General features: G+C 42.3%; 2 protein-coding genes across 4 annotated transcripts in view; one reads left to right on the top strand and one right to left on the bottom strand.

Moving 5' to 3' along the window:
* The window catches only part of LOC112234289 (collagen alpha-1(XVI) chain), a 148,934-nt gene extending 142,000 nt beyond the window's left edge, over nt 1-6,934 (top strand). For all 3 annotated transcript variants that reach the window (XM_042310028.1, XM_042310029.1, XM_042310027.1), the window contains 5 exons: nt 1,774-1,968; nt 2,182-2,245; nt 2,395-2,568; nt 2,730-2,807; nt 4,481-6,934. In XM_042310028.1, the coding sequence (XP_042165962.1) occupies nt 1,774-1,968; nt 2,182-2,245; nt 2,395-2,568; nt 2,730-2,807; nt 4,481-4,674 (705 nt within the window). In that variant the 3' untranslated portion in view covers nt 4,675-6,934. The remainder of the gene's footprint in view (nt 1-1,773; nt 1,969-2,181; nt 2,246-2,394; nt 2,569-2,729; nt 2,808-4,480) is intronic.
* A 728-nt stretch (nt 6,935-7,662) lies between these two features.
* LOC112234309 (collagen alpha-2(IX) chain-like) overlaps nt 7,663-14,574 on the bottom strand; it is a 43,584-nt gene continuing 36,672 nt past the window's right edge. Inside the window, exon 32 of the mRNA XM_042310030.1 lies at nt 7,663-9,255. Within this exon, the coding sequence (XP_042165964.1) occupies nt 9,050-9,255 (206 nt within the window). The 3' untranslated portion in view covers nt 7,663-9,049. The remainder of the gene's footprint in view (nt 9,256-14,574) is intronic.

Raw genomic sequence — 14,574 nt, 5'->3', positions numbered from 1 at the left:
TGAGACTATATCCAGGGGGGTACTGGGACAGAGTCCATGTGCGGGCACTGCAAATTGTCTGGGTAGCCCTTTGATTAGCTGTTCAGGAGTCTTATGGCTTCGGGGTAGAAGCTGTTTAGAAGCCTCTTGGACCTAGTCTTGGTGCTCCGGTACCGCTTGCCGTGCGGTAGCAGAAAGAACAGTCTATGACTAGGGTGGCTGGAGTCTTTGATCATTTGTAGGGCCTTCCTCTGACACCGCCTGGTATAGAGGTCCTGGATGGCAGGAAGCTTGGCCCCAGTGATGTACTGGGCTGTTCGCACTACCCTCTGTAGTGTCTTGTGGTCGGAGTCCGAGCAGTTGCCATACCAGGCGGTGATGCAACCAGTCAGGATGCTCTCGATGGTGCAGCTGAAGAACCTTTTGAGGATCTGAGGACCCATGCCAAATCTTTTCAGTCCCCTGAGGGGGAATAGGTTTTGTCGTGCCCTCTTCAAGACTGTCTTGGTGTGCTTGGACCATGTTAGTTTGTTGCTGATGTGGACACCAAAGAACTTGAAGCTCTTCCAGCTCTTCCACTACAGCCCCGTCGATTAGAATGGGGGTGTGCTTTGTCCTCCATTTCCTGTAGTCCACAATCATCTCCTTTGTCTTGATCACGTTGAGACGAGAGGTTGTTGTCCTGGCACCACACGGTCAGGTCTCTGACCTCCTCCCTATAGGCTGTCTCGTCGTTGTCGGTAATCAGGCCAACCACTGTTTACTCATCAGCTAGATTTATTTATTTTTTCACCTTTATTTAACCAGGTAGGCAAGTTGAGAACAAGTTCTCATTTACAATTGCGACCTGGCCAAGATAAAGCAAAGCAGTTCGACACATACAACGACACAGAGTTACACATGGAGTAAAACAAACATACAGTCAATAATACAGTATAAACAAGTCTATATACGATGTGAGCAAATTAGGTGAGATAAGGGAGGTAAAGGCAAAAAAAGGCCATGGTGGCAAAGTAAATACAATATAGCAAGTAAAACACTGGAATGGTAGATTTGCAATGGAAGAGAGTGCAAAGTAGAAATAACAATAATGGGGTGCACAGGAGCAAAATAAATACATTTATTAAATACAGTAGGGAAAGAGGTAGTTGTTTGGGCTAAATTATAGGTGGGCTATGTACAGGTGCAGTAATCTGTGAGCTGCTCTGACAGTTGGTGCTTAAAGCTAGTGAGGGAGATAAGTGTTTCCAGTTTCAGAGATTTTTGTAGTTCGTTCCAGTCATTGGCAGCAGAGAACTGGAAGGAGATGCGGCCAAAGAAAGAATTGGTTTTGGGGGTGACTAGAGAGATATACCTGCTGGAGCGTGTCCTACAGGTGGGAGATGCAATTTGTTGAGGAGGGTATTGGAGGCTATTTTTGTAAATGACATCGCCAAAGTCGAGGATTGGTAGGATGGTCAGTTTTACAAGGGTATGTTTGGCAGCATGAGCTTAATGATGGTGTTGGAGTTGTACCTGGCCGTGCAGTCATGTGTGAACAGGGAGTACAGGAGGGGACTGAGCACGCACCCCTGAGGGGTTGGTGGAAACAGTTTGATAGAAGTTGGATTGTGGAAGATACAAGAGTGTCATTGTGCAGGAGTTCATCTTTTCAATCTTCAATGTAAAACACTGCTGTCAGTGGTCGAACAGTACTCTTCAGTGATTGGATGTCTAACTAACTCACTACCTCTCACCCTTCTTCTCTCTTCTTCTCTCCTCTTTTCTGACTCACTCTCCTGCTCTCTCTCTCAGGGTGAGCCAGGTGCCCCAGGTCAGAGGGGTACCCCAGGGGAGCGAGGTCGCCCCGGACCCCCTGGTGGAGGGGGGTACTCCTCCAAAGCTGATACCCCAGTGATGGGCCCAGTGGGACCCAGGGGAGAGAGGGGCACCCCGGGCTCACCAGGACCTTCAGGGTCCCCTGGACCTCCAGGAATACCAGGCAACGAGGTGAGACCTTAGCTACTAAGGTGAATTGCCTCGATTATGAATTGATTACTAGTTATGTTCGTGTTTGTTCCACAATGTCTAATGGAACACAAAACCAACAGTTTGGTCAAAAGACTAAAACCCAAAAGGGGTGGTTAGGTCTTCTCTTATGTCTCTCTTTCTCTCTCTCTCTCTCTCTCTCCCTCTCTCTCTCTCTCTCTCTCTAATCCACAGCCTGTGGTCAACTATGACAACATCAAGGACTTCATTCGCCAGCAGGTCATCAAGATATTTGATGGTGAGAACATGGTCTTATTTTAGTTTAAGTTTATCACCAATACTTTATATCTGCCCGTATTTCCTATTTGAGCAGTGGCAGAGAAAGGAAACAGCTTTATTGATTATTAGGTGGTTTATCAACTGGAGTTGTACTGTATCCCCCTACAGAGAGGATGGCCTACTTCATGTCTCGTATGCAGCAGCCACAAGAGGTATCGTCCCCCGGTCGTCCTGGCCCCCCAGGGAAGGATGGTAACCCAGGTAGAAATGGGTCTCCAGGGGCCCCGGGTCAGCCAGGACAGATAGGCAGAGAGGGCCGCCAAGGAGTCCTGGGACCACAGGGTGAGTCTAGAATTCACTTGATTCCTTTTGTCGTAACTCCTGAATACCACGGTCATGATAAATACATAGGAGATCATAAACAGTAATGACAAGTGATGTCAGCTTAGTGTAACATAAAGGTTAGCTCCTCTCTCAAGTGATGTCCTCTGTCGTGTCTGCAGGTCCACGAGGTCTGAAGGGAGAGAAAGGTGACAAGGGTGTAGGGGAGATGGGTGACAGTGGACCCCCAGGAGCACCAGGTGAGACGCCACATCAGCCTGTTGAAATGTTTAACTCATCAAATCAAATCAAATCAAATTTATTTATATAGCCCTTCGTACATCAGCTGATATCTCAAAGTGCTGTACAGAAACCCAGCCTAAAACCCCAAACAGCAAGCAATGCAGGTGTAGAAGCACGGTGGCTAGGAAAAACTCCCTAGAAAGGCCAAAACCTAGAAAGAAACCTAGAGAGGAACCAGGCTATGTGGGGTGGCCAGTCCTCTTCTGGCTGTGCCGGGTGGAGATTATAACAGAACATGGCCAAGATGTTCAAATGTTCATAAATGACCAGCATGGTCGAATAATAATAAGGCAGAACAGTTGAAACTGGAGCAGCAGCACAGTCAGGTGGAAGTTGAAACTGGAGCAGCAGCATGGCCAGGTGGACTGGGGACAGCAAGGAGTCATCATGTCAGGTAGTCCTGGGGCATGGTCCTAGGGCTCAGGTCAGTTGAAACTGGAACAGCAGCATGGCCAGGTGGACTGGGGACAGCAAGGAGTCATCATGTCAGGTAGTCCTGGAGCTCAGGTCCTAGGGCTCAGGTCCTCCGAGAGAGAGAAAGAAAGAGAGAAGGAGAGAATTAGAGAACGCACACTTAGATTCACACAGGACACCGAATAGGACAGGAGAAGTACTCCAGATATAACAAACTGACCCCAGCCCCCGACACATAAACTACTGCAGCATAAATACTGGAGGCTGAGACAGGAGGGGTCAGGAGACACTGTGGCCCCATCCGAGGTCACCCCCGGACAGGGCCAAACAGGAAGGATATAACCCCACCCACTTTGCCAAAGCACAGCCCCCACACCACTAGAGGGATATCTTCAACCACCAACTTACCATCCTGAGACAAGGCTGAGTATAGCCCACAAAGATCTCCGCCACGGCACAACCCAAGGGGGCGCCAACCCAGACAGGATGACCACAACAGTGAATCAACCCACTCAGGTGACGCACCCCCTCCAGGGACGGCATGAGAGAGCCCCAGTAAGCCAGTGACCCAGCCCCTGTAATAGGGTTAGAGGCAGAGAATCCCAGTGGAAAGAGGGGAACCGGCCAGGCAGAGACAGCAAGGGCGGTTCGTTGCTCCAGAGCCTTTCCGTTCACCTTCCCACTCCTGGGCCAGACTACACTCAATAATATGACCCACTGAAGAGATGAGTCTTCAGTAAAGACTTAAAGGTTGAGACCGAGTTTGCGTCTCTGACATGGGTAGGCAGACCGTTCCATAAAAATGGAGCTCTATAGGAGAAAGCCCTGCCTCCAGCTGTTTGCTTAGAAATTCTAGGGACAATTAGGAGGCCTGCGTCTTGTGACCGTAGCGTACGTGTAGGTATGTACGGCAGGACCAAATCAGAGAGATAGGTAGGAGCAAGCCCATGTAATGCTTTGTAGGTTAGCAGTAAAACCTTGAAATCAGACCTTGCTTTGACAGGAAGCCAGTGTAGGGAGGCTAGCACTGGAGTAATATGATCAAATTTTTTGGTTCTAGTCAGGATTCTAGCAGCCGTATTTAGCACTAACGTATTTCTTCACTATCCTGCCAAAGCTTCATTAAGTTAGTTCTTTCAACTGCTCTGCTCTTTTATAGTCACTGTGTATCCAGCGCTTCAATTATGTTCTCTGCTCCTTCATCCCCCCGCCACAGGTGTCCCGGGCCCCCCAGGCTATGGCAAGATGGGCCCCAGCGGCCCCGTGGGTCAGCAGGGGATCCCTGGAGTCTCAGGAACCCCTGGACAGCCGGGCCAGAAGGGCAGGGAGGGCCGGTGTAACCCCTCCGACTGTATGAGCCAACCAATAGAGTGGAACCCTAAGGGCCCTCCCGTCAAGGGCCCCTACTAGAGAGAGAGAGAGAGATTATTGAAGAGGAGAGGAGGAGAGGAGACACAGAGAAGATGGAGAGATAGAAGAAACCAACCCAAAGACCAGAAGGCACTAGAGACAGAAGTGGAGGGGTGAAGAGAGAGAGAAGAGAAAACAAAAGACCAGTCAATCAACAGAAATCATCCCAGGAAAACAAGTGAATACTGAGGCACCCATAGTTGATGTGGTCTTCTTCATCCATCCCTAATTCATCAAAGTGTTTGCCAGTTAGCTGTCCACCTCACCACCTGTGTAGAAAATATATACAGATGTAGGATCTTAATTTGAGCCAGTTTGCTGAAGCAGGAAAACAATCCTGCAGCAACAGGAAATGTGAATTATTATGTAGATTATAATTAATGGAAGTTTTTGTCATGGTTGATACATTTTCCTAATGGAAAATCAAGTATTACATTTCTAAGTGGAAATTACAAACATTCAAAGCCTTTTTAAACACCAAATACACTACACATTTTAAATGTCCTGCATTGTAGGAAAATTCATCCTGCAACAGTGTGATTAAATTAAGATTCTACAACTGTATGTGTAGGACCTTCTTCTAACTGAAGACTTAGTACTGGCTGAAGTGGCTTTGATATAAAGGAGATCATGTGGACACCGCTATCCTGCCTCTCTACTCTCTGTCTTATCTGTTCTGTTCAGTCCTTCAAAATTTCCCTACTTTAGCTGTAAGTTCATTCTATAAGATAAACATGCTTAGTTTGATAATACCAGCAAGAGCAAATCCAGCCTTCAAAAAACTACCTGCAAACTCTTCCTCGTCATCACTATCACCCTCCTCTCCATTCTGATGATAAAACGTGCCCGTTGGGAGTATTAGACAGCTGCTTTGTGCTGTTCTGCTTTGATCTTGCTTCTCTCTAGCAATAGAAACAGAATGAATAGAACTGACATGGCAATCCCATTCCAAATGTTCTTTATTTTTTATGCATGCTATGTTGTTTATGTTATTTCTATGCTTGAATTATACACCATCACATGAATGATGTCTGATGCTTTAACAGATCCGTACGCTATATAATGGCCTTCTCACCTTCTCTTCCCTGTTTGTGTGAGAAGAACATAACGTTCACCTTCCCAGAGTGCCTGTTTTGTAAATATTTATATTTATATAATGGCTTGTTATACCTTTTGTATTGTGGAGTTGGCGTCAGCATGGCTTACCGTGTGTTTGTTATGGTCAACTGTCATGTATCCACGACCAGTGTTTTTTTTTTAAAGATTTTAAAGGGAGTAATTTGTTCTGTAATACAAATTATTTATGAGGGAATTGTGCCTTTTGTATAAAAACAGATTGGATTTATATATGGTGGTATTATTATGGTCTGGAAGGTATTTCCATGCGTGTCAGAAAGTACAGGACATCATGTTCAACGGTAGCATTTTCGAAACTGCCTCAAAAATCACTTTTCTTGTTATATAGCAATATATTAACAAGTGTCTTACCACACTACCAAACTTATTTTTCACAACAGATGAACTTGGGATTATTTGGGGGGGATTATTTGCTCCTCGAGTACACCACTGGTGTACCCTGGCTGAAAGATTCCCAGAATCAGGAGAGGATAACGCAGGAAATCTGTGAATGTTCCAAACAGAATTTCTGGAAGCTTAGAAATTTTGGGAAAGTTCCCATAATTTAATGATCCTAAGCAGAAGTACATTCTTTATGACCACTAAGTGTTTTCAATGTCATTATCAAACATAAGAGAAAAAAGTTGAACATCCATATTCACTCATACCATCGCTGGCATCACTGTGCCAACCAGCTTCTCCCTGTATCCATTACTAACAGAGTACAACATGTATGTCTCCTGCCTTGTATGTTGTGTTGTTCTTTAGTTTGACCTGTCATATATACACGACAGGGTGTCACCAACCGCTGGCTATGTAATGGATATCACCAGGTTTAGAATCATATAGATGTTCTGAGTTGTTATTGGAGTTTTTTCCTGAACATGTGACCTGTCCAGAGGATTTCCTGGTCAGGAATAACTACTGACCCTAGGTATACTAAATACCCAAACAATAACATATCTCCACTCTTCATTCCTAACTTTTACAAACATCTTGTTAAAACAACAGTGCTGTTTCCCTGCTATTCTCAGTAGATCTGATTGTTTCTGTGTTACCGGTACATTTTATTAAGCCATCCTGTGTAAAGAGATGTTTTTTATGGAAACTTTTCTGAAAAAGCTAATAAATTTTGCAAAGCAGACATGTTGTTGATCAACAGATCAGAGACATCCAAGTATATAATGTGACTAGTTCACTGTGGTGTTGCCACACCATCAATGTGCACAGTCTTTCCTCGGAATGCCTTTCCTTGGTGCTCTGATTGAAAGCATACTAAGGATAAAACGTTAACTAGCACTTTATTTCAATTATTCTGCTTTTCAAGTAAGCCGATTGCTAGAGCTGTTATTGTATAAACTCCAAGCCACCTGCAAGAGACTATTATGTGAATGAGTCCAAGAAGAATATCATTCAAGTGGAAGGCTTTCACAAAAGCTTGACTTCCGCAGCTTTGAGAGCGTGAGCTGGTATTACTCACAGTTGGATCGGGGTGGATAGACAGCAAAGGATAGAGCAGTCCAACTAAAGAACGCCATGGTACTGGAACTGGGCTGTGTTGGCCCACACTTTACACGTTATAGGCCTTATACCAGAATACCTACCACTGGGATAATGTGGGGTATGTCATTATTCTCTAGTCTAGGCAGACTACATGCACCTCAACACTTAACGTTTTGCATTTTCTTGGAAAACAGTTGGCAACCAACTTACTAGCACTGACTGGACTGGAGTGTGGCAAGAAGACAGAGAAAGTCTAGGCCCTTTCCGTTAACCCTTCTCTAAACCCACTGGAATAATGACCATGTCATTTAGGTACAATAATTGTTTCTATTCAGAGATCCAACGGTTCCCACATGGTAGGGAAGAACATTCAGGTTTTACAAAACTTTATTTTGTATTGTTTTGGAATTGGTTGACCTGGACAACCAGGGGAAAAAAAGAAATTACACGTCTTTACAGATGAATCATATAAAGAACAATAAATAGTTTCTGTTAATGAAAATAACATGTCCTAGTTGTTATTAGAATGATGACATTGATTGACTCTGTGGAAGTTCGTTGACAGTGGCATAGAAAGATTGATTATAGTAAGACAAACATTTACAAAGTTGTACAGCACTGACTTATGGGAAGTAGATGGGAGTACCCATCAGGATGTGCTGTTGCCAGTCAACTAGAGGAAGAGATCAAGGCTAAAGAAAACATGTTTTCTAAAATGAGGCAAAGGTAGAAAGGGGCGGCAATGTACATGTGAGATAATTCACTCGAGCATTTCACTATTTCACTCGAGCATATAGGCGAGGATTTTAGCAATACATCTTACAAAGGTACAGTATGGAGCGTGGATTTTGATCCTAATCTTTTATTGGTACTTTTGTGTACACTTGTTAGCCACTTGTTGTTTGGTGGCGGGTGGAGTGGGTCATATACTTGCCTTTTCTGCTTCAAAACATATTTAAAAATGTCTATTTCAGGTATTAAACAATAGCATTTAAAGTGACCACGGTATATAAAATAAAAAAGCACCAATCATTAGACACAAAGTCTATCTCTAGTCCTCCCAGTCCAGGGACTACGGCTGCTGCTGATGACATTATCAATGACATCACTGGATATGATTCTGATGTCACTACGTTTCTCCCATGACACATTCAAGACAACTGGGAACCCGAAAAAAATCATGGCGTCAGTGATCTTCAGGTTGGAAAGTTGAACCTCAAGAAAGAGGCCTTAGAATTCCGAGTTGGAATTCCGAGTTGGATGACCCTTCAAAACTATTTTTTCCAGTCTGAGCTCGTTTTTTTATGAGTTCCCAGATGTCTTGAACGCACTAAAGTTGGAAGTCTGAGATTTCAGAGTTCTGAGCACCCAGTTGCTTTGAACGCAGCATCATTCTATTTCCCTCTGTGGTTGGGGGTGAGGCAGTTGGATGTGACTGACACTGAAAAAAGCCAATCCCGAACCAGAGATTGTAATTTCAGAGGGGTGTTATTGGCTGTGAGTGGCTGTCCTCAGGGTGATTTAATGTAGATGGGCATGGTGTATGTTGCAAACAGTCTCCAAACAGTTCAACTAAAGGTTGTCAGTTTAGGGGTCAGAGGGGCAATGTCAGTCATGATAGTATTTCCCCAACTCCTCGCTCTCGTTGGGATCCAATAAAGAAGAGTTCTCTCTCTCTCTCCTCTATCCCTGCTTCTCTCTCTTCTGTCTCTCTTTCTCCCTGGTGTTGTGGGGCTCTTGATGGAGAGGTCTCAGGTTAGACTCCTGGGCCCTTGACCCTGGCGGAGTCCTGTAGTCTGGGGGAGGTGTAGGCCGAGGCAGCTAGGCAGGCTGCAGCCTCACAGAACCCTGGAAGACCAGTGGGGCCCGCCTTACCAGGACGGCCAGCCTCTCCTGCCGAGCCCTGGGGGCCTCGCTCACCAGGCTTACCGTTTCGAGCCACTCCGTCAATACCAGAGGGACCTGAGGAGGAAGGGTTTCAAAGTTTTACTTTGACACCATGACTTCCTGAGGTAAGTTGATACACTTTTTATTGTAATATTTTCTGTAATTATTTTTGTACAATAAACTAAAACATACATAGACAAAAACAATAGACAATTTAACATTTACATATATACATTTCCACAAACAATGATATCACATTTGCTCAGACCCACATGTTCCCACCATATCAACACCCATTGCTGTTTCTAATGCTTGTAAGACTCTGCCCCATATTACTGAAAAATGATTCTGTCTGCAGCCAGATTTTTTTTCAATATTTAAATAATAAAGCGTGCCATGTCATGAAATATGCAGATAGACGTATTAAAAGTAAATCTACATTGTAAAACTTCAGACTGCCAGCGCAGCTTTTTAACTCTGCCCAGAACTTTTGGACTTTATAGCACTCCCAGAAGGCATGAATTATTGAGAAGTTGTTCGTTTTATACTAAAGACATGACTCTGCAGTTGTAGTGTAGAATTTGTTAATTTTGTTTTTTGTATAATAAATTATATACATTTAGATGAGTTTATACTGGATTTAAGAGTACAGTTTTGTTAACTGTAATTTTGTTCATTATGTTCCAACACTGCCTAGTGTTGCCTATTTCCATTATTTTTAATCCTTGGTTCCAATATTTATATTTTTCTAACAGATTGTCATTGTGATAGACTCTCTCTGCAAGGTGTTGTATATCTTACCTACCATATGAGCATCTGTTTCTGACCCCAACATGATTTCCTCAACATTTCTCTGATGTCCAAAAGTGTTCAGGTCGATATTTTGTGATAACATTTTTAAGTTAAATTATTTTTTCTATCTAACATTCATTTAAGTAGGCAAGTCAGTTAAGAACAAATTCTTATTTTACAATCACGGCCTACCCCGGCCAAGCCCTCCTCTAACCCGGACAACTGTGCGCCGCCCTATGGGACTCCTGATCACCGCCGGTTGTGCTACAGCCCAGGATCGAACCAAGGTCTGTAGTTATGCCTACTAGCACTGACATGCAGTGCCTTAGACCAATGCACCACTTGGGAGCCCAATATAGTATTTCAAAATGTCTACATTAATCAGTCCAAAACAGTTTTTCATTCTGTCATTGAAATAATTGTATTTCCTATTACTCTGTCATTTACAGTTTCTATGCCTTTGGTTTTCCATGTGGGCCAATTTATCGGTGAAGCTATCAAAGGATTGTTCCATAGGGGTGTGTTTTTAGGGAGATGAAGTTGTTCATGTTCTTAGCTCCATCCTTTGAAAACAAACAGGTGAAAAGATTCTATGGATGAGCATACACATCTTCATTATGTACCCATTGTTCCAGTTTAGTGCATTTAACTCTATGTCGCAAGTAAAAGCCTTGGGTGGCGAGTTGATACAATTCCATGTCTGGAAGGTTAAAACTTCCCTATTTATTCTACGAGTTTTATTTTCCCATATGAAGTCTGTTAACTTATGTCCGAGAATACTTTTTTAAAGAAGGTCTTTAATGGGGTAAATGATATTACCGAAATTAAAAATATAAACTTTGCCATTCTAAAGAGGTTTATTCTACCTATAAGATTAATGGAAGAATGTTCATATTAATTAGATGCGCATTAATTTTGTTGAGTGATGATATAAAGTTATCTTTATATATTTGTTGTTTTTTGTCACTTCTTAAGCATCATAAGTATTTCATATTTTTTGGGTCCACTTAAAGGATTGCTGAAGATCATCAGTTATTATATTTATTTTTCCTATTGCCATTATTTCAGTTTTTTTCCACTTTCATTTTATATCCTTGGACTTTAGAGTATCCCCCCCAAAAAATCTAAGAAGGGCAGCATTGAGTTTCAATATTAGTCAGGTACAGTATATCAGGAGATCATCGTCAAATCAGTTTAATTTATATTCATGTTTATCAGTACTCATACCTGTTATGTTTGTGTGCTGTCAAATTCTTTCTGCCAGCAGTTCAATTGCCAGTGAATCCAGTAGGGGGAGACAGGACATCCTGTCCTTTTCCCCTTTTAAAGCAATTTCATCGGGTACTGTATTATTTGTGCATAATTTTGCTTAATGACATTTATATAATATTTGTATTAAATGTATTATTTTAGCTGGAAAGTTGAATGCTTCCAAAGGTCTGAATAGAAAGGTCCGCTTAAGACGGTCAACAGCCTTTTCATTATCAACAACCTTTTCATTATCAACAACCTTTTCATCATCAACAGCCTTTTCATCATCAACAGCCTTTCCATCATTAACAGCCTTTTCATCATCAACAGCCTTTTCATCATCAACAGCCTTTTCATCATCAACAGCCTTTTCATCCTCAACAGCCTTTTCATCATCAACAGCCTTTCCATCATCAACAGCCTTTTCATCATCAACAGCCTTTTCATCATCAACAGCCTTTTCATCATCAACAGCCTTTTCATCATCAACAGCCTTTTCATCCTCAACAGCCTTTTCATCATCAACAGCCTTTTCATCATCAACAGCCTTTTCATCATCAACAGCCTTTTCATCATCAACAGCCTTTTCATCATCAACAGCCTTTTCATCATCAACAGCCTTTTCATCCTCAACAGCCTTTTCATCATCAACAGCCTTTTCATCATCAACAGCCTTTTCATCATCAACAGCCTTTTCATCCTCAACAGCCTTTTCATCATCAACAGCCTTTTCATCATCAACAGCCTTTTCATCATCAACAGCCTTTTCATCATCAACAGCCTTTTCATCATCAACAGCCTTTTCATCATCAACAGCCTTTTCATCCTCAACAGCCTTTTCATCATCAACAGCCTTTTCATCCTCAACAGCCTTTTCATCATCAACAGCCTTTTCATCATCAACAGCCTTTTCATCCTCAACAGCCTTTTCATCATCAACAGCCTTTTCATCATCAACAGCCATTATTGACAAATCAATATCCTTTTTGTGTGTTTTTTATTATTCTGAAACATGTTCTTGTGTTTGTTTGTGTCTATTTTTAATCAACCCTGTTTGATTAATATGTATCAAGTCTGGTAAGATTTTTTCCATTTTGATGCTTTTGAGTGTTGTTATTATTTTATTGTCCCACTTTATAAAATGTAATGATCTGTAATCTGCAGGGGACTTTCCAGATTTTCCTGGTTTAATATGACTGAAATAAAAGTTTGATACATGGAACTCGGAAGCATAGCATTGAGTGACGTTTGGTCTCATTGGAATAAATAGGGGCACTACTTTGTCCCAGAATATAAAATACAATTCTATGTGTAAGCTGTTCATCTCTGGTGCATTTCTCCGCCCAAATGTTTTAACAGTGTCTAATATTTATTTCTGTGTGATTTATGCTTTATGGAACAGTATGCTTTATCTGAGTTTAACCTGTAGTTGTTGGCTCTTCAAAAGTAAAAGATTATATTCCTGCTTAAGTTCAGAAATGTCATTTTCTTCTTTACCTAGTAAAGATTTTTCATTGGCTTTTTCTAAGATAGATTTTCTTTTCTAAGAGAAATGAATTACTAACTCAGATTGAACTTTTGCAGAGTAAAAGCATTCCAAATGATGTCGGGGGACGGCTTTTCTCTGTGCTGTATGTCTACATTTGTTATGGTAAAGTTTTTTTTAATGTATTTATTACATTTCGGGAATTAAAGATGCGCTCTGTTCATTGACCATAGTTATTCTCTCACTATACATGCATTTTCTGTTGGTGTAATTAAGCATGATACATGAGAATGATCCGATATCACTGTATCATGGATTTTAGTACCCAGTATATTGTTGTGAGCATTTTTGGAATATAAAACTTGAAGAGCTTTTCAAACGTTGAGAAAAAAAAGAGTAGTCTTTTGAAGTCGGGGATAATAATCTCCAGGTGCCTGTAAAATATTTGTAGTAATTAACATTTTCAGCCTCTTTGGAAGTTCCTTGAATTTCCATTAGTTTTTTTTATTGCTATGCCTGTCTAATTGGCTGAATGCTTGATTCAGGTCACCTGCTAAAATAATAATTCCTGCTGGGTTTGATACAGTGCTTTCAGAAAGTATTCAGACCTCTTGACTTTTTCCACATTTTGTTACATTACAGCATTTTTCTAAAATGGAATAAATAATTTTTCCCTCGTTAATCTACACACAATACCCCATAAGGACAAAGAAAAACAGGTTTTCAGGAAATTTTGCAAAAAAACATGAAACAAAAACTGAAATATAACATTTACATAAGCATTCTAACCCTTTACTCAGTACTTTGTTGAAGCACCTTTGGCAGCAATTACAGCCTTGAAGCTTCTTGGGTGTGATGCTACAAGCTTGACACACCTGTATTTGGGGAGTTTCTCCCATTGTTCTCTGCAGATCCTCTCAAGGGTCTGCCAGGTTGGATGGGGAGCGTCGCCGCACAGCTATTTTCAGGTCTCTCCAGAGATGTTAGATCGGGTTCAAGTCCAGGCTCTGGCTGGGCCACTCAAGGTCATTCAGAGACTTGTCCCGAAGCCACTCCTGTGCTGTCTTGGCTGTGTGCTTACGGTTGTTGTCCTGTTGGAAGGTGAACCTTCACCCCAGTCTGAGCCCCTGAACGCGTTGGAGCAGTTTTTCATCAAGGATCTATCTGTACTTTGCTCCATTCATATTTCCCTCAATCCTGATTCGTCTCCAAGTCCCTCCCGCTGAAAAGGATCCCCACAGCATGATGCTGGCACCACCATGCTTCACTGTAGGGATGGTGCCAGGTTTGCTCCAGACGTGACACTTGGCATTCAAGCCAAAGAGCTCAATATTGGTTTCATCAGATCAGAGAATCTTGTTTCTCATGGTCTTAGAGTCCTTTAGGGGCCTTTTGCAAACTCCAAGTGGGCTGTCATGTGCCTTTTACTGAGGACTGGCTTCCGTCTGGCCACTCTACCATAAAGGCCTGATTGGTGGAGTGCTGCAGGGATGGTTGTCCTTCTGGAAGGTTCTCACATCTCCACAGAGAAACTCTGGATATCTGTCAAAGTGACCATGACCATGACCACCTTCCTGACCAAGGCCCTTCTCCCTCATTTGCTCAGTATGGCTGGGCACCCAGCTCTAGGAAGTATCTTGGAGGTTCCAAACTTCTTCCAGGAACTCTAGAGCTCTGTCAGAGTTACAATCGGGTTCTTGGTCACCTCCCATTGTGTGTAGATTGATGAAGAAAAAAGTAATTTAATCCATTTTAGAATAAGGCTGTAATGAAACTAAATGTGGAAAAAGTCAACGGGTCTGAATACTTTCCGAATGCACTGTAGCTTCAATTCTATCTAAAAACACTAGGTTTGCCACTGGGGG

The sequence above is a fragment of the Oncorhynchus tshawytscha genome, linkage group LG31 (genome assembly GCF_018296145.1).
Source record: "Oncorhynchus tshawytscha isolate Ot180627B linkage group LG31, Otsh_v2.0, whole genome shotgun sequence".
In the NCBI taxonomy this organism is placed as follows: domain Eukaryota; kingdom Metazoa; phylum Chordata; class Actinopteri; order Salmoniformes; family Salmonidae; genus Oncorhynchus; species Oncorhynchus tshawytscha.
This window is presented reverse-complemented; position numbering and strand designations above follow the sequence as displayed.